Genomic DNA, 27992 nt, shown 5'->3' on the forward strand with positions numbered 1-27992 from the left:
CCCAAATTCTCCCTGCGACTCACCAGAGCAGAAATAAATCACTCTACTTCCAAGTGCTTAGTTACAGTCTTGTTCATGAAATATTCCTGGCCCCTGTAGGAAATCTGCTGCCAGTGAACATTAGCATTAACATTAAAATGACCTCCTTGTTATTACACACGCTCAATCAATTGCTCTGCATACTTTGTTAGCAACCTTTCACCCTGTTCTTGAACCCTGCCCTGTTCAGGACCCTCCTACAGAGCATGTATGGTTTGGCAGGTCATGCTCAGTGCGATACGACACTGATGTGGTGGTGGTGTTGTGTTAATACGTGGTGTGCTGGTGCAATTATTTGAAACAATAACAAAGGCAAGTGGGAAATACGTCAGTTGGTATTGATAAACAGCTTACAAATGAAATTTCTTGAACACTATGGCACAGGGAAGAAATATAGCATATCCCTTATGACCCGTACGAGTGGTCAGTTCACAGCCAAAAATGCATGTAGATGATTAGCTTTTCTCCACGTACATGTTAATTACTGAAAGAGTGACAAGACTGGTGTCCAAGCATGAGTATGTGAACAACCAGCAACAGCTACCAAGATAGTACTTACCCCACATTTAATCTGGAGAGGTAGTGCACTTCCATCAGAATGCAGCCTCGGTCGAACTAAAATTATAGCCTGGGCTTTTTCTAGACTGATTTAAGTGCGGAAAACTGCAGCCAAGCTTACACACGCATGGTAGTTACACCGATTTGACAAACAAATTCACACAGATGACCATTCCAATATCCCATTCTGTGAACATTAAAGAGGCCATACACAAGAGTTTAAGCATTGTATTTTCTTTAGTACTTACATATAAGTGAGGGGAATACAAGGGATTTGATTTTCTCTTCATTTTCTGTTCTTTTTTTTCCAGAATACAGGAGTAATTTTTAACAGTGCTCTGTACATTACGAGTGAGGCAGCACGGTGGTGCCATGACCGTGCGTTAGCAGGTATCCCATAGAGTACAGCCCAAAAAACCCTACCCCTCCACATCACAGCGTGTGGCCCTGGCAAAGACCTAGTAGCAGCTCCTTTAATAACATACAGACATCAGAATACAGAATGGTTTTGCATATACATATAACTATATATACATAAAGGAGGGGAAGAAAACAAGTTGAAAGGCCAAAGATGGGCATTGTGACAGGCAGACGTACCAATGGTCATGGCATTAACATGGATAACACTTCATAGAAAAGAAAACAAATGAATATCCATGAGCTGCTACTAGAAACTTGCAAGTAGTGTTTCTGAATCAAGCCATAGCACCCTACTGCTGGATCTTGGAAATACATTGACATGATACTCATCTTGATGGTCAAAGTACAGCTGGAAGGTTTACATTCATCCTGAGACACCATCATTGAAATTTGTGATGTTGAAAATTTGGGTTCAAAAAAAAAAAAATCTGATTCAGATTACACCTTGAAATGGAAGGACAGTTTTATTCAAATAATAAAAAAAGATGTAAACCTGTTTGTACAAGTTGCTATTTTAAAACATTACTCTTAGTTAGACTTGGGTTCTCTTAAATATAAACCTTGTATTGAAAAGATGTACTGCAAGAAATTATTATTCAGTGGAATCATCTTAAACATAGTCAGTATATCTAACAGGTCACATTGTGAGGTTGTTGTGGGAGGTTTCTAAGATTATTTCACTTGTTCTACACAACTTTTAATTGTTTTAAATAATGATTAAATGATACAGAATTTAAATGTTATTTCTTTAAAACAGAAAATGTATATGCATTGTTTTAAGTTACAATATCTGCTAAAACTTTGCTTGATAAATAATAACAAAAACCCAAATATGTCTAATATATGCTTAGAATATTTTTACAGTCATCTAAGACATTAACTCTGCTGACTACATTTAAGAAGATTCCACTTGCTAGAATGCAGTGGGAGTCCTGTAAATGATATAAGGCAGAAAGGGAATGTATGAGGTGAGGCAAGGGTCAATACTAGGGCCTCTGTGATTCTGGCATCTAGTGCAATGGGCCTCTGTTAAAAGAACAGAGGATAAATGCATTTAAAAAAGCATGGTAGACTTGGGTGGTTCCTCTTAATTAAAATGAAAAATGTGTCTTTTAATTGACGTAAACACAATGATTAAATGAATGTGTTAACTGTGGTTTACTGGAGAAAAAAAACTGAAGCAGACCATACTTGGCTTCGTCAGCACAGACGTTCCCGAACCTACTGGACACGCCCTCCCCCCCCAAAAAAATAAAAATCTAATGTTTCTACACTAGTAAATGACAGTTGTGGTGCTATTAATATTTACTAAAGAGAACAAGCTAATGTAATTATAGCTCTAATTTATGCATCAATAAAGAAATCTTGTATAAAACACGACTTAATGTGGCACTTCCACCTTCAAAACTCCACTGGCGTTTACTAGTGTAAGAAGGCAGATACAACTTTGTGTTGCTAATCCTCACACCAAGAAAAAAGGGGAACAAAAGCTACATGTATAAATAAAAGCATAACGTAAGAAATATGTACATAATTTAATCATACAAACTCCGCGACAATATTAATTGTATTTATTTGCTACACACAGAATTTCACATCCTGCACGCGTTCAAGTAGATCTGTCATGTTTTAACTGTTTAATTAGAGATCCTTTTGTATGTTTGCCAGGGAAAGAGAATGGTCTCATATATGAATATGATATGAAACGCTCAGAATCATAATGATGACACTCACATGATGAGATCCAGATGACTGACGAGCACTTGTCTGATGTTCAGGCTCTCTCAGGGCTAACGGAGAAATGTGATGATAAGCGTGAAATGTACACAAGGAGGGTGGGGCTACTATTGCATGCATGTCGATGCATGGTAACATAATACGTCCTCTATTGTTGTTTATGCATGGTTAGATAATTATCACAGTACAAACATTTACAAATTTTGAAAGGGGAGAAATGAAAACAGCTCTGCGTTGAATTCTCCGTACATGCACATGAATGCTGGAGAATATATTTCATGTCAGAATGTAAAGCTGCTACTTCCCCATCACTGATACCAATTGCAGAAACAGAGTAGTTTGGGCTAGTGACTACCCTCCCTTGAATCTTAGGATGCTTGCCAACACGAACGAGCACGGTGTCAACAAAAAGAGAGGTTTGTGATTGTTAAAATTCATTTAATAAGGCATCTGACGTAACCAGGGAGATGAGTGAGCGGCATCCAACAGTAGGCTGCAAGTATGAAAATGCTAGACAGTATGCAAAAAAGGAATCAGGAGAAAAGAGGAATGGAAGGTGTCGCACACAAAGACAATGCTAAAAAAGGGGATAAGACAGCCATTCAGTGTTTTTCAATATTGGCAAAGAAAAATAAAATCCCTCCCTCAAAACCCCCAAAATGGTGTCCAAGTCCTAAAGACTGTCTGTAATAGAACTGTATAGGGTGCGCCATGAGTGTGACGCCTCTAGAACACTTCTCTGAGTAAAATTAAAATCTGCACTACAAAGGCCTCTTTGTTGGAGAAGAATCCTCGGATGTTCGACAGAGAGAGAGAGAGAGAGAGAGAGAGAGAGAGAGAGAGAGAGAGAAGAAAACAGAGAGTGAAAAGAACTACGAACACAGTGCCAAGACTCGCATCATTCCTCTGAGAAAGATCCTGTCCACAGCAGGGCGACCCACACCTCCTCCCAACGGGAGTGATGGAGCGCTTGAGGAATCCATCGCGACACCATTTGCTCAGAACTCAAAAGACTGGGTTCCTCTTAGAGATGCCCTCATCGCCTGAGAAAAGATGACACACCAAATAAAGCCATTTGTGCTAGTGATTAAAAGATCCTCTAGTCTTGTATTTGGCTTTCCATCTATTGTTTGTGTTTTTTGTCATTTGTAATTTATCTTTCGTGTGTTTTCTGTGTTGCTGCTTCTCTTTCGCCGCTGTTCCGATACATTTAGAAGAAGTGAAATGGCACTGTGCAAATACGACCCCCAAAGAAACAGGACAGTAGACCTCGGTCACTCCTTCGTTCGTGTGAAAAGATAACTCCACTAGAGTGAGGGGAGAAAAAAAACAAAGAGAAGATTAGAAAGGTACGGTTTTTTAGAAAGCTCCTAGCCGCCATATTAGGCAATTTCTTTTATCCTGCGCATGTAGTCATGCAGTTCCTCTGGGTCTTGGAAGCCCATGTCCTGACATACCCACTGGATGTCCTCCTCATCCGCTATGGGGATGGAGTTGTAGGGCAGCTCCTCTGTTGGCAGCGTGGTAAAAGTGGTGAACTTGACGCGCTTGCGCTTGGACGTGGGCGAACTGGCCTCTTCCCCGGGCTCCTTGGTCGAGCCTCCAGAACTGCCATCTCCTCTGCCATGAACCTGGCTCTGGACGCTGGTCTGAGAGCTTCCACTGCTGTGGTGGTCTCCGTGGCAGCAAGTCTGTACCCCTTCCAAAGGGTTACTAGGACTCTCCACCGTCTGTGGGGAAATGTCGCTCTGAGCTCGCAAGGGTTGGCCGTTACCGAGGAACACCCAGTGGTGTGAGTGGTCCATATTGGCTTGACCTTCCGGTGGAATTCGCTTGTGCCGGTACTTAAGGACAAACACAATGCAGTTGATTAGAAAGACAAGAATGGCCAGGCAGAAGACACCCAGAAGGGCATACATGCCAATCTCCAGGTCAGTCATGCTACGAGGTGAATGGACTAACTCGTCAGTCTCCTCTTCTTCTTCCTCAGTTGGCCTCTCCTGGTTGCTGATTGTGGGGAAATTGGTGTAGTCGATAGGGACACTGGCCGGCTGCTCGTTGGAAGGTTCATGGCCAGCACCTAGGGGATCCATTATGGTTCTCCTAGTACTGACTGGCAATTTAGACTCCACCTCGTCTGGTTCGTCCAATTCGTCTGAATTATCCTCAGGTCCAAAGCGCACCTTGACATGAACTGGAGAAGAAGCGATGACGCTCTTACGCTTGGTCTTCTGGCAGGCTTCGCAAATGGTCATCTCCACACGCACAATCTCCCCAGATCCCTCTCCCTCTGCAACAATGACCGGCCACCTCTGCTGAGGTTCTTGCAGAACCGAGGCCACCTTGTCGTCCAGGGTAGAGGCATTAAGGTTGTAGTCCTTGGGGTCATATGTACTGAGCGGGGCAGCTGTGTTGTCGCTGTAGTAGACCCAGATGGAGAGGCTGGCCTCCTGCAATAAGAAAGCAAAATGAAATGGGAATCAGTCATAGTATGAGCAATTTTCTTCAAGTACGATGTAATTTTCAGGGAGTGCTTCAGAGGAATTGCCCACTTTTATCACGCAACAAAGGACAATAACAAGGTGAAAACAGTAGCTTTTATACATTCTGTAGCTCAGACAGACCTTTCTCCATCAAACTGTCTGAGCACTCACTTGGATTCTATCTTGCACTACACTAGCTTTGAACTCCTTTGCTGTTCTTGGAAATAAATTAGGGATTAACAGGGCTACTTTTTGTATTTGCAAAAAAGCACTGCGCTTGAGAACAGAGATTCCATCAGCACTAGCGATACTCTGTGGCCTGTATCTAGTTTGCAAGAAACAAAACAAATAAGACATTGCTAAACTTGAAGCCACACACAGGTACCCCAAAGCTGCAATTCTTTTGTACATTTTTTTTTACACACCTGCTTTGCCTGAAAGGGACTTGCATTTGCATCACATGCAGAACAAGTATGGATTTGACTGTGGCTTTTGCTTGAATTTCCAGCTAAAACAATGCTTCCATGCCCTACACCTGTTAGCAGGCAGACTAAAGGAAATGCTATTTTGACAGTGTGCTTTTAGCAAGCAATGCCAAAGTGTGTGTTTTATTTTTCCGTCTGGTCCCCCCCAACCCCCGCTCCTCAGACAGGGAAAGAAGTGTTTTGTCTAGCTCTGCTCTGTTACGGCTTGTTGCGAAAGCTTTAAAAGACTTTGACGGCGTCGCTACCTTCAAGGTTGCTCTGACATTGTGGCCCAGTCGCTGTCATCCTCGCTTGTCAAGAAGAAGGCCGTCTTTGATATGCATGGATGGAATAAAACATTGAAGGCGAAATGGCATGCTGATGAACTTTTGGAACTCTACATAAGAGTTAAAAAGGAAGGACGAGTCTCAGTTCTTTTAGCTTCTGTGCAGTCTGGCTTGAAAACGAGGGATGAAGTGTTTAAGCTGAGAATAGTTCGGCAAATGTGAGAACTGTTTTAAGGTGGAAGCTCAACAACTGAGGGCATTTGGGGAGCGCTGTAGTCGATCCAAAACTGGGAAAAGAAAAAACACATTAGCATACGGCGCATTAATTATTTGAGCGTTCCAGGCAGCCGGATGAGGGGAAAGATCTCGAGTGGCAGATGAGTGTGAGTTCTTTCATACACAGTTTGAAATAAAATGGTGACACACATCAGGGGAATAGTGCGTGGGATGAAGCAGAAGCATGAGCGAGGACAAAGCACCCCTCCGCTGACACTGTGACCGTCAACTCTCCGCAGCACTGGTCATTTATCATCGCTGCTGCAGGGATGGCAAGCGCAAGAGAGGGCTCCAGGGCGAACTTTCCTGGCTAGCAGAACAGCCATGCTGCAGCGGCTGGAGGCTCTCCTTTGAGAGCTAAGCGACCGGAACAGAGGAGGGTCATCGCTGGCTTTTACGGCGTGAGCACTTAGGGCGATACATTACACTAATTAAATCCAAAGGTGGACAAGCCGCGGGGGTGGGAGAAGGAGAGGCGGAGGGAGTGGGGGGGTGGCAATTAGATTTTACTGCATGAACTGAGAGTGGCCTGCCATCGTTTGATGCTGTTTTGGGTTTGGAGTACAGAAAAGTGGAAAAGATGAAGAAGAAAGACAGCTAGGAAATAAAGCGAAGTCTCAAGCTCCCGCCGGCGGAGCTGGGGTATCTGCCCAAGATGTTGGGGCAAATTAGCATGGAGGCATCCGGGAGAGCCTCGCTCCAAAACGCAGGCCTCAATTAAAGCTTTGGGAGGATTACAAAGCAAATGTACGCCGCTCCCCCCTGTTGCCAGTCGAGCAGGAAGGAACAGAAGTGGCGGCATGTTCTTGGCTCCTTATTAAGCAAGACACCGTCTCATTCGGTGCGCTGATGCTGGGGGAAGATTTGAATACGTCTGAATGTCAAACAGTCCTTTATTGCACCTATGGGGCCAGGCTGGCAGAGCCAGCAAGAGCTAATTGGTCGATGGATCTCAGAACCTGAGGAGGACTATCTCTGTCTGTGTATGCCATCAGTTGGTCCAGTCCAGATTACACAATCTTACAGGAAACAAAGAGTCTGAAGCAGATTCTGAGAGTACGCTGGTGTCGCATTGCTTGATTGCAGCTTCGCCATGGCTATGTTCATAGAGCAGGTAAAAGTAGCCCAAATGCAGTCTATTTCTTCATTTGTGACACAGAGGTGTTGTCTGTGTGAACTACAATAATCCCATTAAATCTGACTGCTTTAGATCAGACCCTTTTTCATATATGCTACTGAAATCCGAACCATATCCGATCTGTAGCAATGCAACTCTCTCTGACCAGCCTTCTATGCCACTCCATGACCGTTGTGAGTGATTCTTGTACTCAGGTCCACATCATTCTTGTTTTGTTAAAACAGATTTAATCCGATTTTACCTGCTGTGTGAACACTATCCATGTGTCTAACTTGTTTCTGCTCTTCGTTGTGTATTTTTCTTGTAAATACCCACACTCCTCCTGAGCTGGGCCAACCAACCAGTGCTGCTGTTTCTGCGACTGCCTGACTGCTTTCTCTGCACTGTTGGCTGGGACCACTGACCAAGGGAGCCTGTTGGCTTTGCTGGGGGGCTATAAGCTGCTAACACTGCTGCTAGACCAAAGCCCTTTTTTTCCAGCTGGTGATGCTATGGGCTCAGCCTGCAGACCACTGGTGCCTGTTTCAGCGGCTGCCTGACTGCGTTCGATGCTCTGTCAGCTGGAACCGTTGACCAAGGGACCTATTTCCAGCTAGTGACTGCTGATACTGTTGGTAGTAACAGTGACCTGTCGTAGGGGGCTCTTTTGGTCTTGTGCATCAGTGTCAATGCTTTCTTCGGGTTTGGCTGTCTACATTTATCACTGCTGAGTGTTCTGTTCTGTGTTTTTGTTCGTATCTCTATTTTAAGTGACCTTAGGTAATAGAAATTCCCCATATAAATTAAACATAGTTAGTATTAGTATTATTATAATACTTGTATAATTTTTAATTTTGTAATGTATTGGTGGACATATTTTAATTTTTGTGTGTGTGTGTGGGGGGGGGGGGGGTATAATTATATCTGAGCCGAGAAGCTACCAAAACAAAAGATGCAGGACTCTGATCCCTCTACTACTCGACTACTGGACACCTCTGTATAATATTCCTTGAACTTACTATGTTTTCCTGAAGGAGAACAGGTCCAAAAAAATGATAACACTCCGAAATACTCAGAAGTTTTTCTGTCTGACGAAACAACAGATTTAAACTTTCGCAAGAGCAGGTATGTTCACTAGTGTCAACCGGCGTTACCGTATGGAGCACTCTCATGGAAACCTCCCCCCGATCTTGAAATGGCTAGTTAAATTTTTCTGATTCATTCGTCTTGTGTGTCTTTTCTAAGGAGTATTGCACCTGTCGGAAGAAAAAGGGCTCGGCTGCATTCCTGACCACTATAATCTAGTGCTCTCAAAACAAGCCGAAAGGTCAGCTACAGAACCACTCAACTTCTGGAAACTTTTTCAGAAGGAATAGGAAAGATAAGGTCACTGCTGGTTATTCTTTACTGGCATCAAGCGAAAGTCCTTTGTTTGTTTTTTTTGGGGAAGGACACAAGAAAACAGACAAGTATTATATCGTCCCTGTCCAATTAAAACCATGTATCTCCCAAAATAACAGCTTTATAGGAGAAGTGTAAAATTTTACTTTTAATGGAAATCAATGCAAAAAACATTTTATTCCAACATAAGTAATTTTGGAGCATTTCTATTGGCTCATTCATCATGAAATGTTTACACAGTGTGTAGGACAGCTGCTGTGCTCAAATTGCCAAAAATTGAGATACATGTTTTTGATTGGTCAATGATATAATAATAATAATAATAATAATAATACCTGCTTGAGAGAGGAGAGTGTCTGTAGCCCAGTTGCCTTGGCAACCATGGTGTGGCTGTTACCAGGGCTCGGCTGTAGACTCAGCGTCAGTCCAGCGATGGCATGGACGCGCAGATCCACTATAGACACCTTCTCGTCCACCACAGAGAACTGCGCCTCCCCCAGCACGGCCTCTACTGCCAATGGAGACTCAACCTGTGGTGGGGTGGGGGTTAGAGGGATAAGCCAAAATAAAATAAAAAATTTAATAGGTACATCATTATTTTCTGCTGTTCTAGGTTGACTTCACACTCTATGTTGGAACACTGCTGTGAGGATTTGATGGAATTCAGCTACATGAACATTAGTGAGGTCAGGCACTGATACTGGACGGTCACTTGGCTTTTTAAACTTCAAGCCAACACATGGGACTGAATACAGAGTGACTGAAACACAGAGACAGAGAGAGAGAGGGAGGAATACAAAGAAAGACAGTAATATAGAAGACAGCTTGAGAGGCAGAGCACAAAGTGACAGTGTAACAGCAGTGTTTAGTGGGAGGATCATACACACTCTGAAGACACTATATGACCAGAGGACAAAGTAGAAAGACGGGGAAAAAAAAATATAGAATAGCACACCTGCCGCCCAAACACTGGGCTGTCAGAGTGAAACCACAAACTGGCCACTTTACAGCCATTAGAGGACCCCTGTCCTCCCACCCAGCAGGCTAAAGGCTATGAGATATGGGTTAAGAATAAAGGCCATATGAGGTATCCTGGCTAAAAGAAAACGGAGCCTATACTTAACACAGCCACACTCAGACAAACACAAGCATATATGCTCAAATGTGCACTCAAACACACACACATTTGTTTTCATATATTGTCAGGACACATTGGTCATACACATGCTCCATAAATATTACATGTTTGTAAGCATCTACTCATATAAATATTAATGTGTAAAACATGCAATAATTATGATCCTGTAAAATTCTAACTTCCAATAAACACAGTTTAAGTGAAAGGAAAAGCAGAAAACATATATAATTAATATTAGTTATGAATGAAACATAATTGAACAATTAAATAAAACATCTTTACTATTTCTGCAGTCCACATTTTGCATTTATTAGAGTCCCAATCACCTTCAGTGAAGTTGAGGTCTAAAATGGTGGCTGACTTTTGCAAACTACTATGTGCGCGTGTGTGTGTATACATATATATGTTGTATACTTTCTGGATGTTATTATTACATTAAAATACTCATACTATATATATATATATATATATATATATATATATATATATATATATAAATACTCATACTATATATATATATATATATATATATATATATATATAGTATGAGTATTTTAATGTAATAATAACATCCAGAAAGTATACAACACTTCACAGGCTTTTCTTTTGCACTCTATCCTTAACTCAAGTGCAGTAGCTGAGGGATTGTGTTGGAGAGCAGATACCACGTGGCATATGATGAGTTTATCATTTCACATACAGAAATAATTCTGCTGGAGAAAGCTGGAGAAGCTTGAGTGGAGCGCTGGAATAACACAGCGAATTACTGAAGGAGATGATGATGCTCTCCGAGGGCTCTGGAGCACCAGGAAGAACTGGAGGAAGGAATTAAAGAAGCGCAGATGTGTTGGCAGGAGCTTTTTACTGCAGTTCAGATTTTTTTTTTTTTTAAATCTAGGCACAGAGGATCTGCAGCATCAGTTTATGTTTCTCAGAGATACATTTGCTAAAGATTCCAATCATTCACCACTGTCATGACAAAACCTTGTATCTCCAAACATTATTTAATTGGAAAAGGAAAACACATTCTTACTTTGAATGGGAAATTCAAATACATAAATTATTCAACTGATTCAAATTTGGGGATACAAGGATTTTCTCTTGCAACCATGAGTTCTGGGAACATTGGAAGCCATTACCACAGTCAGAATCTGTTATAACATAATTATATCAAATATTCTGCATTATTACCTAAGTAATAACTGAATAAAAAGCTGTAAGCAAATGTATGGAAGGGATGAATAAACAGCCAGTGCTTTAAAGTAACAAAACAGTCCAACATTATTTTCATAGCAGTTGAACCTGTTTCAAAAAGCAGTAGCATAACATTAGCAGCAATAATGGGCCCTAAAATTGGCTCAATCGCTCTGGACTCAGAGGTTGCCAGATTTAACTAGCGACAGATCGGGGAGTACAGCAACTTCAGCTCTCGGCCATTTAGCCCTGAAAGCCCATAATGACTTTTAATAGCGGTCGGAAATCTCCGACCTCTCCACTGCGCATTTGGCTTCACGCTAGGATTACGTCTCTCTGAAGAACAAGAAAAAAGAACCCTCCCTCCACAAAATGAGCGCTCTTGGCATTGATGGAGTTTTATGTACTTTATAAACTGGAGGTAGTTATGGCACCCTGCTTGGCAGGTGTGAGGACAGGAAGACTTGGATTGAATAATATGGCCATAAAAATTAAAGCACACACCAAAAAAAATGCCACATTTACACCTGCTATCAAATATATACACTGAGCGATCATTGATTTTAGGAATCGTTTTTCTACAGTCACTGTCCATTTTATCAGCTCCTCTGACCATACAGGAGCACTCTGTAGTTTCCACAATTACAGACTTCAGTCCATCTGCTTCTCTGCTTACTTTTTATCCCTATTTCACCCTGAGCTTCAATCCACAGGATCACCTCAGAGCAGGTATGATTTGGGTGGTAGATCATTCTCAGACGTGGAGTGGTGCTGTGCTAGTGCAAGTGGATCAGACACAGTGGGACTACTTGAGTTTTAAAAACCCTCCAGCCGAAAACATCCAACTAATAGTTTCCTGTGTCCACTGATGGAGGATTAGAGGACAATCAACACAGACTGTGCAGCAGCAGATGAGCTACTGTGTCTGACTACATGCCAAATCATATCTCCTCTATGGTGGATCTGTTGGGGTCCTGACCATTGAAGAGCAGGGTGGAATGAGTAGAAGAAAGTAAGACTACTGTCTGTAATTGTAGAAATACAAAGTGCTTGTGTATAGTCAGTGGAGCAGATAAAATGGACAATGAGTGTGCCACGTCCCTAACATAACCGCACACATCTTGCAGTCACAAAGTACATTCGTCTTCGTGTCTGTTTTTTCCGCTTGGCATTTTCAGTCGTACATGAGAAGTCCTGCCACGACACTTTTGCCATTTATCACTGAAAAAACTTCTGATATCCACAAATATTTATTCATAACCCAGGCCCTCGTCCCTTTGTCTAGGACCATGCAATGTCCTTTAACGTGATGTGTGTAAGTCCACTGTTCTTCTGGCTGGCTCCCTGAATGCCCCAGTGTCCTGGATCAGTCTGTTACTGTTCACTGACCACCACATTCTATTCTATGTTCTGGTGGTTTTCACTCTCCGGATGAAAGGGCCATACCCCCAGGAGGACTGAGGGAGAAGGACAAAGGTATAATTAAACTCAACAGTTTACTGCAGCTTTGTTTCTTCATCCAGTTACAGACAAGCTTCAAAAGAGGTACATGTTTAAAGAGGGAGAAAGAGAGAGAGAGAGAGAAAAGTGTGAGGAAGAGAGGGAAAGAAAATAAGTGAGAGAGAGAGGTTAGAGAGAAAGTGAGAATGAGAAGGAGGGAGAAGAGATTGAAAGAAAAATAAAAGTTAAGATACCTTATAAAAGATATGGACAGATGGCAAAGTGAGGAGATAGGAAGAGAGAGAGAGGTATAGAAGAGAGAGGGAGGGAGAGAGAGAAAGTATTGGAGGATTCCAGAGTGGCTGAGTATGAGAGTGGGAAGGGAAGTAGATGGAAAGAATGAAATTGAGTGGTGCAAAAGTGAGAGAGAGAGAGAGAGAGAGAGAGAGAGAGAGAGAAAGAGCTTCTGCCAGAAAGAGAGCATTTGTTTTGCATCCAAGAAGCTTGCAATTAGTTTTTATTGTGCTTGCTGTTCTACCTGTGTTTGATGTCTGTGCTTTAACAGGCGAGAGCTTTGTGCTCTTAAAGAGCTTTCAGAAAGCAAAAGATAAGGACGCTCTTGTGTTTTTTTCAGACTTAATTACGGCGTACACCCGCTGCACCCTGAGCCAATTAATCTACGGGGAATAAGAGTAATCTGGACTACAGAAAGAAACTAGAGAGCGAGAGAGGGAAAGAGAAAGAGAGAGAGAGGCGCTGTATGAGGGCTATTCACATGGCCGTTCTCGAAGCCCATTAAAAGTGGGCCATTACTAAGCAAATGCTGTGAGCTTGACTCACTGTCGGCTCCCAACAAAGTCCATTAAACTAGTTTGCAGTGACAGGGGTTGAGGCTTTGTAGCACAACCTCAGAAACTCCGAGACGAGATCAGAGATGTCCCTGTCGCTCAAAAGAAAAGCTCAGACTGTGGCAGACTCCTAAATAACAAGGACATTACAAAACAGCAGACGTCCCCCTGTTGGAGAGAGAAGAATTCATAATTAGAGTCCCCTTTTTAACTGGTGACAAATTATTTTCAGCCAGAACACCCCACTTTGCATCTCGGGAAGGAGGGAACATACAAGGATCTCAAAAAAAAAAAAATGTTCAGCACTGGTCTTTAATTATTAACAACCTTGGTGAGTTCCCTCTGTAATTAGCCAACTTTTTTGCATGTGTGTGTGTGTGTGTGTGTGAGAGAGAGAGAGAGCGAGAGAGAGAGAGCGAGAGAGGGCTTGGCTGGATAACAACTTTCCCAACCAACACCAAATCAAGGTAATGTACTTTAACCTATTAATCTCAGATAGGTATGAATCGTACATGAACTGTAACACTCATCATCTAGACATGCCTCTATATCACATGTGACTTCCAACTGGCATTTTTCAGCAGGATTACGCTCAGCCACAGACGGCAGGGGTTTCCCAGGTAGGCCTGCCCAAGAAAATGTCACCAGATTGATCAGAAATCGAGCATTTACGGGACTGGCTGGGACGCCAGCTTCTGCAACCTAAGAGTGTGCTGGATCTACAGGCCCAGCTGCATGGCAAATGTGTCACAGGGCGCCATAGGGAACCTGTATACCTCTGTGACTTCTCCCCAGTTTCTTATAATCGAGAACTTCTTCAGGAGCTGAGAACCATGTCTATCATCATCTTTCACGAATGACACGCACAGGAGCAGTCCAGACAAGACTCTTTTTAATGAGAATAGAATTTGGCGGCAAAGAAAGAAGCCCGATACACAACAGCCCAATTCCTTCAAATCCAGTCTACTGGATCACCTAATCGGATTTAGCTTCCAATCACGGAGCCGTTGGGAGGATGGAGCTGTGCAATAAGCTAATCGAGCTGACCTTGGATTCCCAGTAGATACTGAGGTAAATGAACAGACTCAATCTCTTCCATCTCAATATGGGGCTAATAGTCTAATATTTCGTTTGCTGAGTGAGTGTGTGTAAGAAAGAGAGAGAGAGTGAGAGAGAGAGAGAGAGAGAGAGAGAAAATGTATGTGTGTGTGTGTGTGTGTCTGCACGCAAAGAGCATCTGACCCAGTAAGACCGGCAAAAATAGAAGTTGTTTTGTAACAAGACCGGGACCAGGTGAGTTAGCGAGGAGGTGAAGGCAGTAGTGCTGGCTCTGTAGGGTCCTATGTTTATTCACTGAGTCATCTTCTGCCCACGAGGAAAATGTCACGTCCAATAAGGCTAGGAAGCACCTTCCAGTGACTCAGACGGCCACTTGAAAGCAAATTTAGAAACATATGGGCTCCATACTGCAGCAGAAGGTTCATAATTGGGCTTGGGAGGTTAAGTTTAACATCACATTGTCATATCCAGAAGCATCACATTAACCCGGAGTCTGCTCCTGGAGATCTGCTGCCCTTTAGCATTCAGCTCAAACCATAATCCAACACATCTGATCTGGCTAATTGAGGTCCCGAGGAGAACATTAGAGTCAGGGGTGTTAGATGTGGCTGCGGTTTGAAAATGTACTTTCAGAAGTCTAAGATATCATCAGCGAAAACTGAGGCGTGCCTTCTTTTCATATCGATTCTTTCAAATTTGTGATTCATTCATCCATTTATCTGTCATATGTGATTGGTTCTGTGTTTTGTTTCTTGTTTGTGCTCCCCTTGTCATGTGATCTTCTTACCCTCATGTTTTCACTGGTCATGTGATACCCTTCCCACGTGTCTTGATGAGCTTACAGGTGTTTCTTTTTTGTCTTTTTATAGCCCGTGTTATTATATTTGTTCAGTTTATTGTATCGCATCCTTGTTTAGTCCCTTGCTCAGTGTTTAGCCCCACGCTCAGTGTTTAACCCCACGCTGTGTTTAGCTCCACGTTCAGTGTTTAGCTCCACGCTCAGTGTTTAGCCCCACGCTCAGTGTTTAGCCCCACGCTCAGTGTTTAGCCCCACGCTCAGTGTTTAGCTCCACGTTCAGTGTTTAGCCCCATGTTCAGTGTTTAACCCCATGCTCAGTGTTTAGCCCCATGCTCAGTGTTTAGCTCCATGTTCAGTTTTTAGCCCCATGCTCAGTGTTTAGCCCCATGCTCAGTGTTTAGCCCCATGCTCAGTGTTTAGCCCCATGCTCAGTGTTTAGCTCAAAGCTCAGTGTTTAGCCCCACGCTCAGTGTTTAGCCCCACGCTCAGTGTTTAGCCCCACGCTCAGTGTTTAGCCCCATGCTCAGTGTTTAGCCCCATGCTCAGTGTTTAGCTCCATGCTCAGTGTTTAGCCCCATGCTCAGTTTTTAGCCCCATGCTCAGTTTTTAGCCCCATGCTCAGTGTTTAGCCCCATGCTCAGTGTTTAGCTCCATGTTCAGTGTTTAGCCCCATGTTCAGTGTTTAGCCCCATGCTCAGTGTTTAGCTCCACGCTCAGTGTTTAGCTCCATGTTCAGTGTTTAGCCCCATGTTCAGTGTTTAGCCCCATGTTCAGTGTTTAGCCCCATGCTCAGTGTTTAGCTCCACGCTCAGTGTTTAGCCCCACGCTCAGTGTTTAGCCCCATGCTCAGTGTTTAGCCCCATGCTCAGTGTTTAGCTCCATGTTCAGTGTTTAGCTCCATGTTCAGTGTTTAGCCCCATGCTCAGTGTTTAGCCCCATGCACTGTGTAGCAGTGACTGTAATTCCAGTGACACGTCACATTTCTAGTCAAATTGTCCATTAAGACCTAGCTGCTCTTTTCAGTTTCAACTGCATGAGGGCTACAACAAGAAAACTCAAAATTGTTGCACTGGAATAACGTAACTGTACCATTGTGAACATTAATAACTATGTAACAAAAACAGTCTAAAGCCACATGACTGTAACAGTAGTGGACTCATCTTCAGTACTTTACCTTCAGGGAGGTGGAACCCTGTTCCAGAGCCACGAGTACTGTGTGATCCACTAGTTCAGCCACTCTGGGGTCAACAACTTTCAGCGAGTCCTGGACCAGGTCGGTAACGTCCACTTGCCAGTCGGGCCCCAACATGGTGATGACCTGGTTGGTGCCCTCGGTGGAGGTGGTGTGGAACTGGGTCAAGATCTTCACCTGGGCCCTCTGATACTGCAGCGTACAGCCCCGGCTCACCTTCCTATCATCTTCATCGTCATCATCGCTGTCACGGGCTGAGCTGTGAGTGAGAGAGGAGACACAGTGGCCCATTGTCATCATTTTTGGATTGTTATGAGCTTACAAAACTGTCCTGAAGATCTTGGAGTTCTGTTGAAGGATGGAGCAGGAGGAACATCACCTGAAGGCATTCTGAAAAAGTATCCATGGGGTCCTACTCATTACTCAACCACAGGTTTATTAATGGTTTTATCATTTAAAATTTAATAAAGATTCCTGACCCTTTTATCCACATTAAATGTGTAAGCAAAGTTTGGTTCCCAAATAACATCAAACTCTCTAAATAATGCACACCACAGATAAAGAAACTAGTAACACTGCACCCAGACATTAATTAGACACTAATTTGACAGTGACACATGAACATTATAAATGACAATAAATTATTTACACCATGCAACGCATTGTGTGAGTGCAGAAACCATTATTTTTTTGACCTACACTGTGCCCTACAGAGGGTGGAAGGAGATCTTTGGGATTCTGCCTTGGCTTTGCTGCGGCGTGAAAACATCTATCACTGATTGCTCACTTTCAGAAAAACAGAACCAATTTACAACACTTTAAGCCAAAACAGAAAAAAATATTTTAGAGAGAGAGAGAGTTGCAATAAATCATTATCCTCAAAGAATGTATTCCACTCAGAGCACAGGGACAGCGGGATCAGATTATTTACTTTGGGAAATAATGAAACAAAATAATATATGGCTTGTGTCTGAAGTCTCTTAAACAGCAAAACAAAACAGGAGTGAAATACCACCATCATTGAAGCTCATATATAAAAACACTTGACCATAACCCATGGATAGATGACCATGCACGGTGACTGTTGTAATATTTTTAATCACTGTGTGATCCCAATAACAAGAGTTGTTCACTTTCAGGGTACACCTTAGTACACACTGCACTTTGGAGCGCTTCGCAAGCAGCATTTGAACACGGTCAGCATCAAAAGCAGCATCATCTGGACACCTGAATCCAGCTAGTCATGCATCAGTGGGTCTGGTACGCCTCATACATACAAACCAGGCCAATCTGCTTGGATGGGAGAGAGGGGATCTGGCATCCCTGCCTGCCTCTGCTATAGAGAGAGAGGAAGCGAACTTGTGATGGTTGAGGGCTCCTCCTCCAAACAGACTTGCAGAGCTAATTAATCTCCGCTTTGACTCCCTGTGCACTGGTAGCTGGAGACACGATGGGAGCCTATCTGCTGCTGACTGACAAAGCATGTACCGCCCATTGATTAGCAGCAGCTGAGGCAGATCAGTATCACCATGTGCCAAAGTCTGACTGCGGTCGAACTGTGTAAAGAGACAGAGATGGGGGAACAGACTGGGGAAGGGACTATGAAGCTAAAGAGCTAGCGATTGATTTGTGTTGATTTGAGCACTGCTTCGGTCGCACTGTAACACGGAGTAGAGATGGATTTAATTTGGTATCTTACACACCAAGGAATGATACGTGTATGCAGGGTTCTATCAAGAAATCTGAAGTTTAATTCCATTTCCTCAATATACAGAGATTCGCTAGATATTCCTTGTAAAATTAAGAATACTTCTAGGTTTTCAAACCTGGATCTTGGAGCCAGGTTCCAGGTCTGGATTTTAAAATGACTGTCTGAAAGCACCAGTACACCTATAGAGCTTACCAAACTAATTACAACTTTAGATATTGGAGCAGAAAGATGTGACTCAGTGCCTTCCTCCCTCAGAATACTGCCTTAGCAGACAGCATACTGCACATTTCAGACACGGACTATACCTGACCAGTCATGTGCATTAGCAATTGCAGCTACAGTTCCATTTCAAAATCCTGGCCTGGAACCGGGATCCTGTGAGGATTTGGTGACGTCCTGCCATCTTTAGTGAGGTCAGGTTCTGGTGTTGCATGATTAGTAGTGGAACACCACACCAACTCATCCCAAAATTATTAGATCAAGCTTCATCACTCCAGAGAACACAGTACCTGTTGCACAGCCCAATACTGGTGGCTTCATACCACTCTAGCTCAGATATGGCATTGAGTATTGTGTCATCAGGTTCCTTTGCGACTGCTCCAGATGAGTATACATCATCTGTGACTACAGAAGGTGCACCTTAAAGTAGTGTAGTGCAGTTGTCTTGGAAGCATCCCCCAAAAATGTTAAATTCTAACAACGCCTCACTTTCCCAACCCACTGATTTAACAGTACACTGTCATGACTAAAGATCGATTTATACTTCTGCAGTGACTTGACGCTGCGAGCATTTATACTTCTGTGTTTGTGTCTGCATCGCTCTGCAATTACACCTACAAACCACTAGGGCTGAATCCTCTACACTATGTAGTAGTGCAGTAGAATTACTTTTATAAATCTTTAAAGTGCAATATTTAGGCATTTCGTTTTTTTTTTCCCTGGAGACCTCCGTGTTTTTCTTTTGTTCAATATTTATTCATCCCTGAAGCCTACACCATGTCTTAGGAAATCTGTTGCTATGAATGTGCTGCTGTCTGCGTCTCTGTGTGTAGGAGAAGAGTTCTTGTTCCTGTACTTCTTAGCTTCTGCATAAGCAATGTCCATCTGACATCTGACCAATTGCAGTCATTACGGTCTGCGCCGTAACTACACGGAGAGGTGCATGTCAGGGTTTGAGTCGATTCGTTGCCTATGGCGTATTGCTGACGCAGAAGTATGATTTTTGCTTAATATTCTTCAAATATTAACCAAGCCATAGAACAGAAAGTAGAAGCTAATATGTAATAATTATATATATATAATAAATATAAAAATAATAACTGGGGTGGGGTGGCACGGTGGTGCAGCAGGAAGTGTTGCAGTCACACGGCTCCAGGGACCTGGAGGTTGTGGGTTCGAGTCCTGCTCCGGGTGTCTGTGAGGAGTTGGTGTGTTCTCCCTGTGTCAGTGTGGGTTTCCTCCGGGTGCTCCGGTTTCCTCCCACCGTCCAAAAACAAATGCTAGTAGGTGGACTGGCTACTCAAAAGTGTCCATAGGAGTGAGTGTGTCTCTCAGCAAGCACACATTGTGGGTGGTAGAAGGCACGTGAAGCCATATCTTTCTGATAGTGGTGACAATGTTTTTTCGTATTCTCTATTTTATGCCCAGCCATGCTCGTGTTAAAACAGACCCATGTGTCGACAGCTCCGCTAAACCATTTACAGGCTTTTTTCTGTGAGGAAGCAGGAAAGATTGGAGATTGTGTAGACAGAGAAGCTGTTCCTTTATTATGTAAGAAGAGTTAGGAAATACTCAGTTATGCATCTCCAGTCTTCTGAATATTTAAATTAACTTAATATTTATTTATTTTTCAATTAATTTATTTGGGTGAATCATCCCAGTTTCAAAACCACTACATTAAAGCAGCTGAAGCAGTGTTTATCTACAAATGATTGGCTGTATAGTGTATTTATCTGGTCTTGCAGTTCAGGACATTCAAGCCCTGCTAAGGTTTCAGTGCAGAAATGAGCAGAGAACGCTTAAATTTGATTTAAAATCCAAAACCCTACACTGCAAGTAATTCTTTCCATTACTCAGAAATCTGCATAAGTTGTAACTCTCTGTAAGCAGCATGAAAGCTACAGTTCTTCCCCCATTTCAGCTGATCTCAGAAAAATAAGGTGACATTCAGTAGAGCACCGATAAAATACAGAGGGGGACAAAAAGGAAGAGAGATATTTTTGGTTGTAAGGATCAGTGATGAAGGAAAGCCAGAAACAGAAGAATTAGGCCCCTGTAGTGTTTCTTAGAAGTCCTTTCTAAAAGACCTGAAGCTTGCTTTTACAGCAGTAACTGGGTGCCACACTCCCTACAGAGAGAAAAAACACTGAGCGTCCAAAGACTTTGTGGATGTCCATATGCTTTTGGCAATTGAATATACCCCACATGCACACCTGACCTGTTTAGACTGACTGTGTGTGTGTGTGTGAGTTCCACTCTGGCCACAGTTTCTGGATATTTTTCCGTTTCTTTTTTTAAACCAGTGAGCTCCAGTAAACAATGTTGCAATGGCATGCCATAGGGGACTGAGCTGGACACTCCTGACCCCAGGAGACAGGGAGTGTGTAGAGCCACTGCTGGAGCTACTCACTGGGGTCATGCAGAGTCTAGTTCCACAAGGACGTACCTGGAAAAGTGGGTTTTTGTCTGAACTCATTAGGATCTGGATGACTGCAGGACAAGCGGCAAGTCACAGTCATCCACTCGCAAAATAAACACAGCCCTGTTTTCTTGTTTTAGCAGAACAAGATAGACTTAGCCATGCCTTGTGTCAATTCTCAACAGGATGAAGAGTTTCGGTTAGTGTTTGAGCAGATTATAAATACACAGTCAGTTGTTTATACCATGAAAATTAGCAAAGATTATGTTTTGTTTCTTTTCTATGAAGTGCAGCTCACATCACACAGGAGCTTTGTAGTCCCTGAATTAATCAGTTTATTCTCCATAGAGTGGGTCCCCCACATGGGCGCATCCATGTTTAATATGGTATTAGAACAGAGCATAGAAGCCTTCTATTATGTCAAGGTCCTTTAAGGCTTTATAAAAACATGTATATTTATATTAATATATTTGTTTGTGTGTGAGAGTGAGAGAGAGAGAGAGAGAGAGAGAGAGAATATAGATTCTGGGTCTTATATACATGGAGCTGAATCAGACAAAGCTAAGGTCACATCCAAAAATCAATGCCCCCCATTGGACCACCTTAACTGTGCATCAGCGGAAAAGCAAAACCTTCATCCTGACACCTCTCTGCTCCAGAAGGCTTTATTAGTGAGCAGATAAAAATGAAATATTAGCCCCCTTATTAAACATACACAGACTTTAAGGGCTTCAAGTGTATGTGGACGGCCTCTGCAGAGCTTAAAACACATACACACATATGCATACACACACTGCTAACAAATAATACTTTCCTGGAAGATGGGGGATTTCTAGGTTAAAGCTCACAGTGGATTTTGCTGTAGTTTAACGGTGGATTAGTATCAGCAGATCTGACTACATCTAAAAGGCTGATCTGAATTAATTGAATTAAGAAGCAAGCGCTCCTCTCAGCCTCCGACATGTGTAACGAGGGGAAAGCAGCTCTTTTTGTAAGTGCACTCTTTCATTTTTACATAAAAGGAAAGTTGAGGTTATTCTTTGTGTCTGCCGGGCATCTGCACAGTGATGGAAGCTAAAAGCCCAACTTTCCTGATATTAAAAAATAAATAAATAATTCAGAAGACTACTAGATTTGAGAGCTTCTTCAGAGAAATGGTTATTTTGTACATTATGTTGTGCTGTATAGTCCAGCATGTCCAGAAGTTACTGCTCTAGTTCCGTTCACTTACCACAAGCTTGAAAGACAGTCTGATGCATTATAACAACCGCAGCTAATGATTTAAAACAGAGAATATAGAAGATGAGTCCGACTAGTGTTTGACTGATAACCTTATTGGAGACAAAGTGTGGGAAAGCAGTGGTCTGTGTATCTTACCGGCGGTCAGGTAGGATGGGGACCCTCCATCCCTTGATAAAAGCCAGGCGGTTGTCGGACAGCTCCAGGCGGAGGGGCAGTTTGGGGACCCAGACTGTCAGCTCCAGGGGGGCGCTGAGATGCTCGTAACTGAAGATCACACGGGCGTTCATCGAGCCTCTCGTCTCTTTACCGTTCACAAACACATAGTCACAGCTCATGGAAACCTGAGGGGGGTGGGGTGGGGGGGGGACAGACAGAAAGAGGAGTCTTACAAAACAAGCTGTCTCAAATATGTTCAGTTTATCATATAGATTATTTTTTTTAATCTGGAACAACTGCAACCACTGGTTTCAGTATCATCTTGTGTATAATAAAAAAGCCCAATTTTTAAATCTGTTTTTACATTAGATATGTCTGGAATTTTCCCAGCTAGACAAAAAAGTCAACTTTTCAAAGTTGCCAGTGGGGAAATGAGAAGAATCTTTGCAGATCAAAGAATCTGCTCTTGTTCTCAGAAAAAAATGTACTGGCCACCCCAGAGCCATCACTAAAAGAGCCTGGAATTATCTGGGTACTGAAATGAGGAAAATGCAGAAAAACTTTGGAGGTGTGGGACAATATACACAATACGGACAAAATTATTAAGCCACCTACATATACTTTTATGACACCCCAATCTGAATCCACACAAATTAATATGGAGATTGCAACCACTAATAAACACAATAAAAAGAGTGGTTTTGTTGAAAATAGAAGAATTTAGAAACCACAGCAACTCAGCCACAGGGTGGCAGATCATGTAACATTACAGAGCGGGGTCCCCAATGCTGAGACACAGCGTGTACATTTGCCAATTCAATAATTGCAGTGTTCCAAACGTGCTGTTATAGATTTTTTAAAAGAAAAGTGAAAGGGCATTGGTGGGGTGGGTGGGTATGGGGGAGGGGCCACTCTTTTTATTGTGTTTATTGTGGAATATCTATGAGGGAAGAAATTACATGAACGTACTTGTTGTAATGGTGGCATCCCATTGCAGTGTCATACTCATATTCAGTGAGCTCTTTAGAAGAACTTATTCTTTCACAATTGTTTGTAAAGGCAGGCTGCATGACTGTGGCTATGGGATTGAATGAAACACCCAACTTCACTGAATAGGTGGTCTTTCACAATACGTTTGTCCATATAGGGTATCTGCAAGTTGCTTTGAGGAACTGAAACATGCTTCCAGAAGACAATGGGTCCTGTATAATACCAGAAAATCTTTAATATTATATTTAGTAACTGAGTCTTTTGTGAAATTGTATTAAGGTATTTTTTTCTTTTTTGTACAAACTATTACATTACATTATTTGACACTGCCTGTGTTTAATGTTACCACTATCATAAATGATAAGGGTATCAGGTTATCATATTCAATCATGTTCACTTTATGCTGCATTCACTCTGCGTATTCAGGCAATCCAGTAAGAGATAAGTATGTGCTTTAACTGCAGAGAAGCTTTTCAATCCTCAGTGCTATGTGCTTTTTTCCCAGCATGGTTTTGTCTGAACATATTTTTAATGCCTCTACACCAAATAACGGCAGCTATTACACAGTGTCTGATGCAGTTTTAGCCAGAGGCATTGTTTCCCCCCCCAAGAATCAGTTTTTATTATTATTATTATTATTATTCTGAATATTTAGCCTTTTTGTACAGCACAAAACTCCCAGACACACTTAGACATACACACAAAAACATCATTAGGTCTGCAAAAAAAGCCCTAAAAACAAAAACAAAAACAAGACAGCGGGACACTTTGCCATCAATCACAACACCATAGAGGTCAGTGACTGAGTAACGGTAAAAAATCCTTTCATTTTCCTTCCTTATACTTTCCTTCCCTCACTTTTTACTCAAATGACAAGCATCCTTCAATTACAGTAATTCAATAAGAAGTTTTACCATCGAAAGCAACATTTTATCAACTGTAAAAGAGACAAAATATCAACAGATGATGTCTTATAACCTCCATTGAAGAGCTAGGAATGAATATGGGATGCTCTGGAGCAGCTGCACAATAATCTAAAATCACCATGCTATAGAGGTGTACATCCCTAGGCACTGAGCTAAGGAGCAGTGGAGCATTGGAACTGAGTCCTCTGAAGTGATGGAGTTCCAGCCAATATCTTTTCATGGCTAAAACGTAGGGGAAATCGTATTAAGAAGAAAAACTTGGTGCTTTCACTACTATTCACAGTCAGAAACAAACAGTTTTTCCTCCTTCACTCAACTCTCTGACTCTGCCCCAGCACCACAATCTTTAATAATACATCACTTATCTTTATATATAGCTGGGGCTTTGCTGTGGGATAGCATCTATGATTTATCTGGGGGTCTGGGGCAGCTGACATTGTAATCAGAGCAGCTAATCTCGTCCTGATGGAGGCTGGGAGCTGTAGTCTTGCTGCGTCTTGAGATCCATCAAAGAGGAGATATCTGTAATAAAACCCCCAGGCCATCCAGGAAAGCCAGGCTTTGATCCATACTATCAATACTGGGAACTGATCGACGGAGATGAACTCCTCATCATGTGGTTTTTGGGTGGAGATGATGCGTAAAGAAGATAAGAAAAAAAACGTACACAAAAAATTCTATTGCAAATTATTGTGCTGCAGCCATAACCAAAACTTCACTTGCTAGTTTTGCATCATATCAAAGCATCAGCTGTCCTTTGCTTTGTGTGTGTCACACGGGAAACCACTGGTCCTTTTGTGCCACAACAAATGGTACCTGGGCCCTGAAGAACCATCAAACTCAGAAACTCAAAATTAAGAAATGTCAATGTGGAGTAAGAGGGCAGCCATCACCTCTGGCGAGTTGATGGTTGTCTCTTCAGATCAATCTTGAGGTCATAGGGCGCAAGGTGCCCCCTGGCCTAAGCGCAAGTTTGGAGTTTTGGAGTCCACAAGGTGTGAGGCACTCCCTCGCTTAAGGGCAAGGCTAACCTGTTCCTTCAGGTTGGAGTTTTCCTTCAACATGTGTTTCCGAGTTTCAGAGCGTCCTCTGTATCGGAGGATGGATCTGTGATATAGGACAAGTACACCCTTGTGCTTGCACCCCTTGACAGTGCGAATATTTCATAATGAATAGATATGTTTCAGAGGGACCTACAATCTCTTCTTCTTATACGGTGTGTCCAAACACCGAGTGAGTTATGCTACCTTCACGTCCACCCAGTTTTGCATGCACAGCTTGTAAAATCTTCAGAGACAATCAATTCCAACAAAATGGGATGCTCTGAAGCACAAACTGTAGATCATAGTTTGTCCATGTCCAATACCAAGTGTAGGCCAGCAGTTTATAAAGACCTTTGCATTTGGCTTTGGAGCAGTGTTCTCTGGACTAACGGAACACCATTAAATAGATTTGGGGTGAGATGGAGAGGGGTTTGTGGTCCAGAACTAATAAGCCAACATCGGCACCTGACCTCACTAATGTTTATGGCTGAATGGCATCAAATCCTAACAGCAATGATCCAACATCTACATTAAATATCTCCCAGAAGAGCAGTTTATAAAGCTGTTTATTGCTCCAGGAGGGGCCAAATCCCACATTAACACTCTTGATTTCAGAACCAATGTTGGGCAAAATAACAAATGAGTGCAGATACTTTCTGCTACAGAAACTTTAAGGTCTGTTGAAATAGACCTTAGTGGTCTCTATTTAATCTATTATATAGGGCAATTATATAAACCCTCACCAAATGAAGGACACATTACTCTTGAATGGCAATAAGTATAAGCTGTTCTAGGACATTCTTGACATATATAAATCCATACACCGTTGTCTCATTTTTCCACACTTTTGTGTAAAGTGTCTTACATAAGCCCAACATGAGTCAGTCCCCATGGAGAACCTTGGGGTTGAGTGTCTTCCTCAAGCTGACCATTGAGAGGAGCTGTGATAGCACTAGCATTAGCTACAATAACAACTGCCCCCTAAAGCTATTTACATCAGTCTGTCTCCCTCCGCCAACTCCATGTCCTCTCCTGGGACGGAACCAAACACGAATACATTACTCCCAATGAACACAATGGATACCATTACAGATATGAACGAGCAGCGCGTGTCTTGTTATAAACTGCACAAGACACAACGCAGACCTGAAAATAGCCTCATTAATTTCCAAAATTCATCTCCCAGGGTTTTACAGCAGACCTAGAAACCTAATCGATCTCAAAAACCATGCCACACTTCTGTACCAGATCTAAAAACCCTACCCAAAGAATCTACACACCTAAACTAACAACTAATCCCCCTTGGGGAAAAGTCAAGGATAACCATAGGTTGATAAATTAAATTATTAAACAGAAATATGAAAATGGGACTGCACCTATCCAACAAACTCTTAGGGACAGACCTAAAATCCCAAAACGAAAGAACCACAGTAACATTTAGTGGCACAAGCCCATGAAGGTGCTTGATTTTCAACCATCTTTAAATATTCCAGTCTGTGAACTCTGTTTCTGGCTTCAGAAGAGACACATGACAATGTAACACAATAACAGATGTCTGGATGTAAGTGTCACATGATGAGAGCTAAATAATAGGTCATCTTAAAAATCAATGTTTTAATGAATTATAAAACATTTAATCGATACATTTCAGTCATGAAATTTAGCATCTGTCTCAAAAAATCCATAATGAAAGAGAGTTTTCTGTTTGTTTTGTTTATTACATTTATTCATTCATTCACGCTCACATCTGTGGACATTTTCACACCCTCACCCAGTCATTCAAACACACACACCTACCAAAAAAAAAAACAAAACCCAGAGCCCCCAGAGGACACCCACACAAACACAAGGAGAACACACCACACCTCAGAGACACCCTGTGTCCGAAATGGTTCCCTATCCACTGTTCCTTATATAATTCACTACACAGTGCATTATTATAGGAACTGAATTCAGGAGGCTAGTGAATGTTTTCGAACACTACATCATGTGGGTTGTTCAAACTGTTTTGGGTTTGATGGATTATGGGTAATTTGAAATCTGCTAGTGTACATGGGTTGTACACTACTTTTTGCAGTGCATTGTGGGATTGTTTGAGTGCAATGAAAAGTGTCCACTATGTTTTCGGACACTACTACTAACACCAAAATAGTGCACCATATACTGATTAGGGCACAGTTTCAGACACAGCGACACTGACCCAAGGTTGTGATTGAATCCACAAGCCCAGGACCCTGTACCAGCAATCCACGCATCTCCTTTTACTGAAGGGTGGGATTTTGTCTATAAACATATATAAAAATTTAATTTTTAGTCCACAGATATTTCATCTCTGACAAATCGTAAATGACTGTTCCTAAAGCCCTAATGAGACCCAGCTCTAGCTAATCTTGGCTAACAGGCCACTATCAAAACCTGGCTTATTAATTCCCAAGGTTCCGAGCCTAGTGGGTGTTTGGAAAGTATCTGGAAGTGGTCTCCTGGTGCAGCTCATCCACTCCTGAGGTACTGAGCCGAGCTGGCAGTAGCGGGGTGGGTGTGGGGGTGAGCATAACTGTTATGGCAAGAAGATTCTAACTCAGGGATCCAAGTTATTCTACACTCTCACCCTAGCTGTGCTCACTGGGTGGTGATCCCTGTCGTAGGAGACTACCCAGACCACTGAACAGATGGAGGAACGGACGTCTCTGGGCTGTTGCTGGATTTTTAAGAGGAGCATATTGGTTTCAGCTTGGAGCACGTACGCCCACAGTATGGCACGCTGATGGGATTTAAAGTGACGGTGCGTTCGAGGGGCAATAGAGTGGGCTAATGTTTTAATGTGGGTTAATGGC

At 42.4% G+C, this 27992-nt stretch overlaps 1 protein-coding gene across 3 annotated transcripts in view; it reads right to left on the reverse strand.

The window, feature by feature from the left end:
- Positions 1-828: 828 nt before the first annotated feature.
- The window catches only part of tmem132e (transmembrane protein 132E), a 293081-nt gene continuing 265917 nt past the window's right edge, over positions 829-27992 (reverse strand). For 2 of the 3 annotated variants that reach the window (XM_066660166.1, XM_066660165.1), the window contains exons 6-9: positions 22179-22384; positions 16435-16711; positions 9118-9312; positions 4076-5204 (exon numbers count right to left, since the gene is read on the reverse strand). In XM_066660166.1, the coding sequence (XP_066516263.1) occupies positions 4137-5204; positions 9118-9312; positions 16435-16711; positions 22179-22384 (1746 nt within the window). In that variant the 3' untranslated portion in view covers positions 4076-4136. The other variant, XM_066660167.1, reaches the window with a different exon arrangement.

Source organism: Hoplias malabaricus, chromosome 2, assembly GCF_029633855.1.
Source record: "Hoplias malabaricus isolate fHopMal1 chromosome 2, fHopMal1.hap1, whole genome shotgun sequence".
Classification (NCBI taxonomy): Eukaryota; Metazoa; Chordata; class Actinopteri; order Characiformes; family Erythrinidae; genus Hoplias; species Hoplias malabaricus.